General features: G+C 37.3%; 1 protein-coding gene across 2 annotated transcripts; it reads right to left on the bottom strand.

The window, feature by feature from the left end:
• Nucleotides 1-7: 7 nt before the first annotated feature.
• tdrd7a (tudor domain containing 7 a) lies at nt 8-12,824 on the bottom strand. 2 transcript variants are annotated; one of them, XM_081360343.1, is made up of 18 exons: nt 12,749-12,824; nt 11,611-11,818; nt 11,345-11,489; nt 10,481-10,640; nt 10,323-10,402; nt 8,037-8,215; nt 6,766-7,196; nt 5,649-5,912; nt 5,354-5,540; nt 5,091-5,202; nt 4,798-5,000; nt 4,574-4,708; nt 4,398-4,481; nt 2,992-3,126; nt 2,665-2,775; nt 1,748-2,178; nt 1,470-1,630; nt 8-808 (listed from the first exon to the last, which is right to left on the bottom strand). In XM_081360343.1, exons 2-18 carry the CDS (start codon nt 11,815-11,817, stop codon nt 588-590), a joined length of 3,246 nt encoding a protein of 1,081 aa, XP_081216469.1. In that variant the 5' UTR covers nt 11,818; nt 12,749-12,824; the 3' UTR covers nt 8-587. The 2 variants fall into 2 exon arrangements, with proteins under 2 accessions (XP_081216469.1, XP_081216470.1); XM_081360344.1 differs by lacking the exon at nt 12,749-12,824 and adding an exon at nt 12,519-12,691.

The raw sequence follows: 12,824 nt of genomic DNA, 5'->3' as shown, positions 1-12,824 counted from the left end.
CGCCCACCGCGTAGACCTGCCAATCACTGACGCCATTCATCCAGCCCACCAATCAAGTTGCAGAGACAAATGAGTCACCCAAGTGTATCGGGTTGTTGTCTTTTCGTTTAATGGTTCAAACCAAATATTAACTTAGAAATTAAACAAACATAAGAACCTAAATACAAATGTTCTTTTACAATTAGGCCATTTTCCTTTCAGAAGACACACAGAAAGACCACAGCAAACAAATCAAAGTGCAAAATCAAGAGTATAAACAATACAAAGCAGTAGTGTCTCACACAAAATCAACATAAATAAATCAAATTACTCCAAGACAAATGGCCCTATGGTAAAGACATAGTAAATGGAAGCTGTTCAGGTAAGAACGAGTTAATTTGGCAATGGTATAATATTATTATTTATCACAACGGCAAAAAACAGGTAAAGAAATCCCTTTCCCAGGGCACTCGGAACGATAACTGAAACTATTCGTGAACGTGTAAATAAAATGAGCTGACACGAACACATGCTTTTGAATTCCAGATCCAGATTTCTTCAGGCTCAAGTTTTCAGCATGGTTCTGGGAAAGGGTATTTGTAACAGTCTCAAGCAGCACTGCTGATCTCATCTAAAAACTCCATCATAATGTTGTGGATCCAGATGTCATTGTCCTCCTGTGTGGTGTCCACCAGGTAGACAGAGATTTTGCGCTCCCAGGGCCACTCCCCCTCCTCAACTGACTCAATCTGGGCCACCAGCGGCTTTTTCTCAACGTGGTTCCGGAACACCATAGAAGCTTCCTCGCACCAGACCCCTTGCTTGACACCTGAAAACAAGCATTTTGCATGTAAATCAGAAGCATCAACACACGTGCATTATTTTTGAGGTAACTTGCAATAGGGCTGGGTGATGCATCAAATACTTACAATCTATTTTCTATTTGGTTAATAGCATAAAACATCAATAGTGACAACATCAGTATTGTGATGATTTTAACATTTTATTTGGTTGTTAACTTTCCTAAAGAATATGCAACCAACCTTTTGTCACGACTGGTTTAAGATAAATATACTTTATGAACTGATTCAATTTAAATCAGAGATGTTATTAAATCACTGATTCCATACTTAATTTTGTGAAATCATTCAAAACTGTGTGGAAGTGTGGAATTTGACATGCTTTAAAAGAATTTTTTTTTTTATAAAAATAAATGTGCAGCTAAATATTACTATTTATTATACGGGTGCATTTATAAATATTAGTAAAATTTAGTAAAAAAGGCTTTTTTTTAACCATACTTCCTTTTCCTTCAAAAAAATTTGATCTACTATCCAACATTTCAGTGTTTGGCTGACATATATGGCTCTTCTGAAAGATACATAACTTTTTAAGCCATATCAGAGCAAATATAATGTGTTTATTAATTATTAGTAAAAGTCTGAAAAATAATAAAGATATAATTTTGTTTTGGCTCCAGCTTCTCTTACCAGCCAGCTGAGCAAAAATGCCCTGGAATGGCAGCTGCCTGAACTCATCAATGAGTGGTTGAAGCTGGGAATAGTTGATCAACTCGTACTTCCCGTAATCCAGTTCATACACAGAGACTAAGCCATTGGTCAGGACGCCCTTTACCAAAACACGATGCCAACTATAGATAAAGAGAGGTGACGAGACGAAGGTAGTGTGAAAGAAAGAAAAAGAGTAAATTATTTAGTTGTGTTATTTAGGTGAGGAATTACAATCAGAGGTGCCATTCAGATCTTACTTGTTGTCGATCTTGGCAGCGTAGACGTTATTTTTCTGGATGTTGATTTGGGTTACTTCCTGTTTGTTGTAGAACAGGATCATCTCTCCCATCAGCACTACTAGCTTGTACAGTTCCTGCCACGGCTGCAGCACAAAGTGCCCAGGGTGACATGCAACCGACACAAACACATCCATATTTTGCCCGACCAGTGGTAAGTCCATCTGAGGGGGCAATGTGAGGGCCTTAGACTTCGTGGGAGACGTATAGGGGCTGTCCCCTGCCTCTGACAGGATGGGTTCGGAAACCCTGGCGATCTTGCTGAAGTAGGCATCACGTTGCCAGAATGGACATGAGGCTAGCTGGTGGTTAATGCTGCTCTGACGGTCATGAGCTCCATTTCCACTGAAGAGGTAGACGTGCACAATCCTGGTCTCATCAAGCTTGACTATCTAAACACACAACAAACATGCCAATAAATGGACATTGCAATATTTAGTTTTTCTGCAACATGAAAATACAGGAACTTTCTCTAAATGACATGAACAACTCTACTTGGAAAGAATTATTTACACATCTATAAAAATATATATATATATTACAATTTGATTAATCAAAGGCTACATTCCCACTGTTGTGACACGATAAGAATTATTAATATGTAATAAAAATTAACAAAACATTACATATTAAATCATAATTAATATTATTACATAGTTACTGTAAATAAAAATATATAAAGTTAAATAGTAATAGTATTTTAAAGTACAGCTGTAAAATTACAATATTTACATTAGTTTGTTCACTTCAAACCAGAGATTTTATTTTTGGCGGAAATTTTGCAATGTGATAATTGCACTAAAGCGATTTAAATATATTGTGCATCGCTAATCAATATTTAAAATCTATTTTTCAGTAAACAAATCAATGTGCAAGACCTTCATGCAACTGGGGACTTTGTTGTGGACTGTCTCTCTCAACCACAGAACGGCTTCAGGAGGCCAAACACCCCCATCTGCATTCAGATCCTCCAGGAGGCACTTTATAGCCTACAGGGGCAGAAATATACAATTCATTTCATTCATAAAGCAGACTAATGCAATTACAGCACTCACTACATGCCAAACGAGTTATTTTATAATGCAAAAACAAAAACTCACAGCTTGACTCATGGCTTAAATGAGACAATGGCCTGCACAGTTGTAGTAAGTGATGAGCATGAATGGAAATGAGTGAGGGGGAAAAAATAACTGAGATGTGTGTACCTGAGGTGGTATGGTGATGAGCTCTCTGAGGTAGATTGGTGGGATCTCCCTGAGCTCGCTAACCTCCAGAGAAGCAGGAAGTCCCAGATCCAAAAACTGGATGTCCAACACTTGACTGCCATGAAGGGTAACGATCTATACACAGATGTAACGCACATTCATATAACCAATTGAACTAATTTAATTTTCACTAGGGCTGCACAATACTGGAACAAAAACGGACAATGTGGAATTGAGTTTTTCTGAAACATATTGCGATATAAAAACACAGGAATGATGACTCGAGGACTTGAATAGCTCTATTTGGAAAGAGTGATTTTGTAGGAGTGTACATCTGCATATAAAATAGAAATGCTAAATATTTACATCTATTAAACCTATGAGTCCATAAAGTTTCTCCTTTGCCGTCAACAGGTTCACAGACGCTTCTCATTACAAATCTAGTGAAATGAGTGCCGCACGTGCACTCAGATGCACACTATTACCAAACCAAACTCACAGAATATACAAAGATGAGGTTTGTGTGGAATAGCATTTACTGGCAATTTATATGTGCGAGTAGAGTTGGGCATCGTTTGATTTTATCGATTCCGATTTTGTTAATTCAGATTCTTTTAGATTTCAGTAAAGTGAAAAACAATTTAGTCAAACATTTATATCTAACATATTTATTATGTCTTTTGGCAAAACGTTTTGTTGCAGATGATTTCCATTAACAAAAATCAGCAGCATACAAAAAAAAAATTAGCAGCCTAAAGAACACTAACTTTTTCCTATGGTTTTAACAAAAATACCAAAGCAAAAACAACTGGACTAAATAATAAAAATGTTAAACATTCAAGACAAGTGAACAGTAATACTATAAGAACAAAAACAAATTAACAATAGCACAAATAAATACAATTGAACAAAGCTAAGGAACAAAAATTGTAATCAAATGCAAAATAATAATGCATAGTTTTCTTTTTATACAATATAGATAGATCAATTCTGATTACAGTTACAAAAGTTATTCAGTCAAGATGAGTCATTTTTCCCTTTGTTCTATGATTATCGTCTAATTACTATTTGTTACACGTGCGTTTTCTTTCTCAATTGTTTACATTCACATAAGACCGAAACGACTGAGGAGATTTTGACAATTTTTGTGTATGTGCGTTCAAGCATAAGCGTAACTCAAACCAGTATCGCACACTAAGAGAGGAGTCCCGCTGTGTGCACGTTTTGGATGTGTGCACAAAGAAAACAGAAAACGCATCTTCTTGCGCTTGAAAATGCTTTGAAATCACATTAAAAAAGCGTACACAGTTTTCGATTTTCAATTTCCAACCCTATGTGTGAGGAGAGTTAACTCCAGAGTTAGAACATGACGTGTGATGAACGGAAAAAGTAGAATGTCTTCTCACCTCTGCTCTTGCCCATTTGCCCTTGTATTTAGCTAGACACACTTTCCCGCAGAATGGTTTGGACACCAACAGCTCCCATGTTAACTTAAAAACACATAAGAGACATGTAATGCTCCCATGATCATATACAGCTAACAGAAGCCTAAAATCAAAGACACTGAATTTAATTATTTCACCTGAGAGATGAAATGTGCCTCAATCTTCTCCATGATGTCTTTAAGTTTGGCCTGGCCTCGAGAAGGCAGCTGACAGTAAATACTGCCATCAGAGCACACATTTGTCACACACACGTTTGTGTACACGCTGTTCACCTGAAGAGACAAGAGGGAGAAACATTATTATTATTCATTAAAAAAAAAAATTTCAATTGAATAATTTAGTAATTTTATTTATAATTGACCTGTAGAGGATTCTCCATGGACTTATCCTGCAGGGCTTTCAAGCATACAGCGCTCACATTGACATCATCGTTATGAGACGTGTCATAAAGCACAATAAGCGGTGTGTCCCCTCGCTCCAGAATCTCAGCCAATAGCGTACGACCAACAGCTAATGATTTCAGAGTTTTCAGAACTACCGCATCTGTGCTGAATTGCTCCAGACCTAACAAGCAAGTGAATGTGAACACAAAAAGGAATTAAATAACATATTACTCTCTCACACATATACACAAAGGCCTCTGATAAATGTTACCTGCAAGTTGACATATCGTTCCCTGAAAAGGAAGAGTCAGGAATTGATCCCTCAGCTGGAATATCTTCTTCCTGCTGACCACCTCAAAGAACCCATGATCCACACAATACACCTACGAAAAGGAAAGATGAAGTTAGAGATGCACAGGTCGACTGCTCAAATAACTAGAAGCAGATGATACAGGAAGCCTCACACATTCAAGTTACAAATAGCCGTATCTGCTCTTAAGTTGTCAATGAAGTGGATGCAGAAGTGTCTGGTACCTTCACGTTGTCCTCTGTGACCTGGTGAACCTGAGCTCTTAGTACTGCATCTTCCTCCATAGCAACTGTCACCAATTGTCCAACTTTTGGGGAGAGGAGACGAAGTCCAGCGCCAACTGTATTATAGAATTGAAGCATAGCCTCCTCCATCACCTCCAGAGCTTTAGAGTAGCCTTCACCGACAAACCTGAAAAATAAGACAGCCTCATGAATCCACAATCTAAAATAATAAAAATAAAAGAACTAGAAATTCATCTTGTATCTAATAATAAAATAGTGTTTTTTTTAGCGTTACCGGAGAACAACGTTGTTGGTGCTGCTGACCTCCATTACCAAAACAGACAGATACTCTGCCGCTGGAATAACCAGAGGAGGCACATGTGGATTGCTTTCACAGTGCATAAACAGCGGTGGTGGGCGAGGACGGGGCTGTGTCTGCACCTGGCATGGTAGTGCGTACAGTATGGCTCTCTTTCTATTGTCCGGCATGGGGTACTCAACCATACACGTATCTGCCAACAAAGACAGATCCTCCAACACGTACTGTGGAAACTCGCACCTGAGAGACAAGCAGACAAAATATGTATTTTTTAAAGGCACGGTACCTGGAAAAAAAATATTTCACTGTGTTACTCTCTCATACATCTCATTAAAGCAATGATCAAAAGTGACAGTAAAGCAGTGGCTCTCAATTCCAGTCTTCGGGACCCTTTGCTCTAAACATTTTGTATGTCTCTCTTATCTGACACACTCAGTTCAGTTCATTGAGTCTCTCCTAATGAGCTGATGATCTGGTTCAGGTGTGTTAAATAAGGGAGACATACAAAATATGCAAAGCATCAGGTCCCGAGGACTGGAATTGAGAACCACTGCAGTAAAGACACTTATAATGTTACAAAAGATTTCTACTGCAAATAAATGCTGTGCTTTACCATTCAAAAAAAATCCAGGCCAATACTGTGAAATGTGTTTTTCCACAAAAATATTAAGCAGAACAAATGTTTTCAAAATTGCTAATAAGAAATATCTCTTGAGTAGAAAATCTGGGAAGGATCATGTGACACTGGAGTTATGATGCTGAAGATTCAGCTTTGCAATCACAGAAATAAATAAAACTTTAAAATATTAAAATAGAAAACATTAAGTTATTATAAATTAATTTCACTGTATTGCTGTTTTTAATTTACTTTAATTTAACTTAATAAAAAAAAACGACCCCAAAGTTTTGAATGGTAGTGTGCATGCTACATTTTGCTACACTAGTGCTTTTAATGTGTTATTTGGCCAAGATTGAATATTCATTGATATTTCTTCATATTTTATGCATTAGCATACTTCTGTTTGAAATGTCCATTGCATACTGGATAAAGTATGCACTCTACAAATATACAGTAATCAGCATAGCATCCTACCTAAAGGCCTCTGGGAAAAGTTGTGGAAGTGCATGAGCCCACAGGCCATGGCTGTATTTATTAAGCAGCTGCCGCAGCTTCTGCTTGATCCCTGGAGTCAGAGGCTTTTGAGAGGGTGGAGTGGAGGGAGGGGTGATGAGCGAGTTGGAGTGAGATTTGGGTGTTTCAGGGAGAGTCAAATCCAGCATGGTGGAGTTGGGCGATGTTGGACTCAAGGGTGCTTGGGATTTGTGGGTTGAAGGAGGAATGTTAATGGCAAGAGTTCTGAGGATGCGGGTAGTTTGCTGGGCAGGTGATGACTGTTTCCTAAACGCAGTGTTAGGAGACTGTTTGCATGGAGCTACAGAAGGCACAGTGCTTGGTTTAGGGGCAGGATCCATGACAGGGTACACCAGGCGGTCCACTATGTTATTGCTGCCTGGCTTTTCAACCTAAAGGACAGCAGAGAGAAAGAAAACAATGATCATTTATCATATAACGATCACCAGCTTTATTACATTAAAGGTTCAGTAAGTGATTTCTGAAAACACACCCACCCTTCATTGCTCCGCCCCCAAAATGCATGAACACAAAATGCAAGATTGGATCTCTTAATCACAGCTGAAGCAAAGCAAAATAATGCTTCGCAAAAATAGGTTAGTCAAGCTAATGCGCAGTGGAAGCGCACGTCTGACTGTTTCTATAGGAATTTTTATTATCTTAGTAATTTTGTCAATTTTATTAGTTTTTTATTTATTTATTTATTTAAATTTAGTTAGTTGGTTTCTGCACATATCAACTTTCAACACATATCCATTACTTTATAATTCATTTTACAAATAAAAAGTAGCTTGAATCACTCCCAACCACTAGAATACAAAAATAACTCTTGAAAAAAAGAGGTTTTTTTTTTCTTATTTTCTAGTGCAGTTGTCTAAAGATTCTTAATTCAAGATACATTTACTTAAGATGCAAAATGACCAAATATAAAGTACTGTTTTCCTTGAAATCAATCAAAATTAAGCTAATTAAATTTGATTAAAACAAGTACAAATCTACTTAATTCAAAAGGAAGTTTTCATAAAACTCATTGACAGATATTTGTTCTTGTTTTAATCAAACTCAATTTTGTTAGATTTTAAGACTATATTTTACATTTGCAGATGGCCGTAAACATCGATTTGACTTGACGCATGACATATTGACAAACTTATTGAAGTCATGTAGTCAGATGGGAGGGTACAGGGTGATTTTAGTAGTCAGCATGTGTTTGTGTTTTTCAGTTCTCTCACAGTGCAGATGTGTGTCCACGTCTCCACTTCTTTGTGCATGTGGAGCTCTTCCTGGAACATATTCTTGTATAGCTGAGGGATTTTGGACAGCCAGACTCCACTGCCGTACTTCTGCAAAATCTGTTTGATTCGACCCTGAACCACCTCAACATTAGCACGGTTTACGGGCTTTTGCTGAGCTGAAGAATGCAACACAGAAACAAAGTCTCGCTTAAATTAATTGAGTATATCAAAAACAGAGATTATAAAACTAAATGAATTAGCATATCCTGAAGACAATACAGTGCTGCAGTGATGAGATATTTTTGTAGGCCATCCCAGAAGTTTCCTTCACCCTGGTTTCTTTCTTAGACAAAAAGCCAACAGGATTTTCCCATTTGGCTTTTGGATTATTACAGAAAATAGGCTCTATGACAGACAAAAGTTAATGACGCTTATAGGTTTTGTTAATCTTCAGACATGAACTCAACTTATGAATTCTGAAGTCTAAATACAATCGGCAGTTGTACAGCATCGATACAGGACTTCAACGTCACCACCACTAAGCTGGTTAAAATTTTCAAATCTGACAGTTTGATGACATTTAGGGGCTGTTTACACCAGGCCACTTCATGCGTTTTCTCAGATCGGATAGCTATCTGATTTATCAAAACGATTCCATTTACACCTGGTCACATAAATGTGTTTTTGCAAAACGGATATAAATCCGATCTTCAATTCCCGCGCTATATGCAAATTTTATCGGAGTGCACATCACCGAAAGCAACAGATATGAGCTGCATTTTATTGATCATCAGCTAAAATTTAAAAATCAAAGCCCGCAATAAGTGAGAGCGGCAACCCTGGTAAGATCATTTCGTTTCTTTACTTTTAATGATGATGATTGTGTGTTAAGCGTCTGCGACTTACTTTCACTTTGATTTGCGATAGTTTGCACGTTTACTTAATGAATAGATGCTCAGCTGCTCATTTGCGGTGATGCGTGTTGCAGTAGCGTCGTCATATCTGGCTATAACATGACATATAGCCTATAACAAGCTCTCACACGTTTATTTTTTATTATTTTTGGGAGGAGTAAAATTTACATATGTGGTTTCAACAACCAGATGCGTTTACACTTGTCCAGTTTCGTCTGGAATGCGGCCCAGACCACCTGCTGAAGTGGTTTGAGCGATCGGATTCAAATCCGTCTCGAATGCGTTTCGGAGGGCATTTACACCGGGTCTTTTCACGATCGGATAGCTATCCGATCACAGAAAACGCATGAAGTGACCAGGTGTAAACAGCCCCTTAATGTCCCAAAAGTCTCTGTAGTCCCATTTAGTCACTTGTGGGGTATTACTGATGTAGTACTATATGTTGTAGAAAAAAAATGTGAAAATGAACTGACTTAGCTTGTCAACCGTAAACATTATTTCAGGCGTTTAACCAAAACCCCATTCAAAAAAATTAATTGACTAACAATGGAACGAAAAAACAAAAATGCTAACTTTTTCCGGGTTTTATGATTCATTCCTGCCACACTATACAGTCCATCATTGCTTGCCAGGCAAGAAAATAAAGCCTAGGTTTTAAGCATTAGGTTTAGTGATAAGTTTAGGTTTCAGTTAGAGCCTCACGATTAATTGTTAAAAGTTCGCAATTTCATTCCTAAATGACAACGACTTGGCTATATCTATTAAACCTTTGATAAAATCACACCGAAACATTCAAATCTGTGTTGCCGTTGCGCCAGAAAAAGCAGTTTGGCTGTCTAGATATGAAACCGCTCCAACAAAGAGTCTTTTTAATTACACAGTATCACTATTTCCATGTTATAAATATTCAAAAGATCACAGAAGTACGGATAAAAGTTTATAGTTCGGATATAAACTGATGTCTACAGAAGCCATCAAAATAGAGCAAATCACCTTTTGAAAGTAATTACGATTGTATCGATTACATCGTTACACCACTGGGTGGCAACAAGTGACTTAAATTTATTTGTGATTGAATCATTCAAGAGATTAGTTCAGAAAACCGAGTGAAGTATTTATGAGTGAGTTGTTTGAATCATTCATTCAAACTGATTTTTTAAATAATTCATTCAAATTAATTAAGAAAATGTAAATAGACAGCAGCAATTAACATTTTGTCAGAACCTCTAGTAAATTACAAGTTATTTTGTTTAGTTTTATATTCAGAATCATGGGAGAATCTATTATAGACAAAAAAAAAAAAATTATTGTGATTCTATATTTATCCAGAATTATGCAATTTATTAATAGGGCAAAACGTGAGGTTTACCTGGAGTCCCACTGGTCTTATGAGGTGAAGTCTTTATTTCTGTATTGATCTTGCTGGGTACAAATGTATTTCCCCCCAACCTAAAATCACATAAGTGGTTTGATGAATATTTTGACAATGTATTAATGCTCACAAGTGTTTTGACTCGCATCACTCACCCTGGTGATTTCCTGTTTGGTTGACGGGAAGAAACCCGGGAGGAGGGGAGGTCACTACTGTAAAGCTGCCTCTGGTTAGGGTAGAAACTAGATTTGGATGCGGAGCCTCGAGCGGGATGAGTCATGTGGCCCGGTTGCCGCAGAGACAAGCGAGGTTTGGCTGCAAAGACCAAAACAGTTAAACCACATCAATAAACAAGCACATACCAATGAAGGGCTAAATGACGGACTGCAGGATGCCAAACAGTTTGTGGCATTAGTGTGCAACGGTGACCAACTGGCACAGGTATAGTCACCACACACATACAGACAAGGTTGGTGGGCAAAGACACATCATTAAACACTTTAAATAAACTCTCTCTTGGGACGTGGGCACACAAACTAGATTTGCAATGTCATTAATCCCATTTACTTGATTTATGTGGTTAACGTTCTCTTTTAAGGTGATGTGTATTAAAACACTTTTCCTATTTTACAACTAAAGAAAACCATTTGACATTGTAACACACACACAGAAAATAATAAAATCCATTTAAGGTTTTGCACCTCACACAATTTAAGCTTAAGTTTATTTTAAGATATACGCCGTTCAATTATGAATATCAAAATAATACAAACCTTATATTTACATTTATTCATTTAGCAGATGCTTTTAGAAATGAGGACTTCAACAAGTGATTCATCTTAAGGAGACAATAACACGAGAAGTGCTTGCAATACAAAGTTCAACTTAAACATCGCCTAGAATAGTACAAGTTATAAAAAGGAGTGATTAGGAAATCATTATGAAACGCAAAACTTATGAAATTAACCAAAACAGCATCTCTCACTGGGGCCTTTCGTTTGTCTGTGCACGTGTGTTACCGTTATATGAAAACAAAGAGGAAGACTTTGCTCTCATTTGGAAATTCAGTAATTTAGAGCAGCCAGACTTCTTCACATTCTTCTGCCGGGCGACCAGCTGTGCGATGTGTGCCGTCTCCTCACACACCCCAGCAAAACACATGACCTATAAACATACACATAAAGTCTGTCACATTATAGTTTGGTTCTGGCATGATGATACATAGACTAATCAATAACTGAACATTTTCTTTATCGGAAGTGTTAAGATCAAGTGAATGCATCACCTCTCCAGCACTGGAGCGCTCAAGCCGCACCACACCGGGAATGCTGCGCAGAAAGCTCTCGAGGTTGGAATGGCCAAACTGCCGGAAAGGAATCATCTCTCCTGTCAGAGCCCGGTAATCTCCCGGAAGTCGGACCATGGCCACACCGTGCTTACTGCTCTGAAGAACAGCTCGCAGCATCTTTTTCACCAACTCCAAATCACTCATCCTGCACTCAAACACAAAGACAATCAATTGAAGACAGCATTTTTGTGACCTAATGAGTTGCCAATCTAGATAGGCCTAGAATTTTGGGCATCACAGGCGCATTGATCAGAGTCATACGAATAATGCTAGTTATCCAAAAATACTGTCTAGGTAGCCGTCTTTCTGTGAGACTAATATGCTTTTAAGGTTTATAGTTAGTTATGTCTGTGGTAATTAAGGAATGCTTTGAGTCTACATAACAATAGAGCGACCTATCAAAATCAAGCTGTATAACAGAACAATGGTACACTTTTAAATGAAAAGTTCAGGTCAGATTAATTAACCTAAAGAAACCATGTTTGAAATTAAAAAATAAAAACTATTTTACTTGCAAACGATTAAGCGTTGTACACGCATTCATTTTATTTTATTGTTGTTGTTTAAAAAGGTAACGTTAACGTTACATTTTTTTCCACTTCGTTTTCCAAAAATGTATGAACACAAAAATACATATATTACACTACATAAACGTATCATGTTTAAACATTTTAAAAGATGTCTCATATTATTATATTGTGAACTTAAACTCTTATAAAACTTATTTGTCATCGGATCGATGAACTGAAATCATTTTCATGCCAAATTTTTTACATTTTTTAAAGGCTGACTAATTTTGATAGTAACGTTAGGTAAGTTATCAGCCGAGATAACCTTACACTTACTTAAAACATTAGCATTAAATAATTCAAATATCAGAAAGACAGGCGGGAACTTGGAAGCTAACTTTCATCAGACCGTAATTAACCAGCTAACGTTAACGTTAAGCATGCGATGCAACTGATTTAACATTATTATTCCGTTTATTTAAACTTGTAAAAAAAAACTTCTTATTGCCAAATCATAAAAATATCACCAAAACTTTATTAAGGGAAGAACTGTTAATTAAACTCACCTGTTTGCTTTTTCTCTTCACACTAAATTAGCCGTTGAATATCGCGAGCACACGCACGACACGTGTATTTGGAATC

Source organism: Scardinius erythrophthalmus (genome assembly GCF_964197995.2).
Source record: "Scardinius erythrophthalmus genome assembly, chromosome: 3".
NCBI classification, from domain to species: Eukaryota; Metazoa; Chordata; class Actinopteri; order Cypriniformes; family Leuciscidae; genus Scardinius; species Scardinius erythrophthalmus.
The sequence above is the reverse complement of the archived record's forward strand: the minus strand, read 5'-3'. Positions and strand labels throughout refer to the sequence as shown.

Bases quoted from the DNA above. Each gene is read 5' to 3' on its own strand.
- tdrd7a (XM_081360343.1), bottom strand. From the start codon at position 11,817: ATGAGTGATTTGGAGTTGGTGAAAAAGATGCTGCGAGCTGTTCTTCAG. The intron at 5,001-5,090 runs GTAACATTTATC...CTTGCTTGTTAG, and splicing joins AACGATATGTCAACTTGCAG to GTCTGGAGCAATTCAGCACA. The intron at 4,709-4,797 runs GTCAATTATAAA...TTGTCTCTTCAG, and splicing joins CCATGGAGAATCCTCTACAG to GTGAACAGCGTGTACACAAA.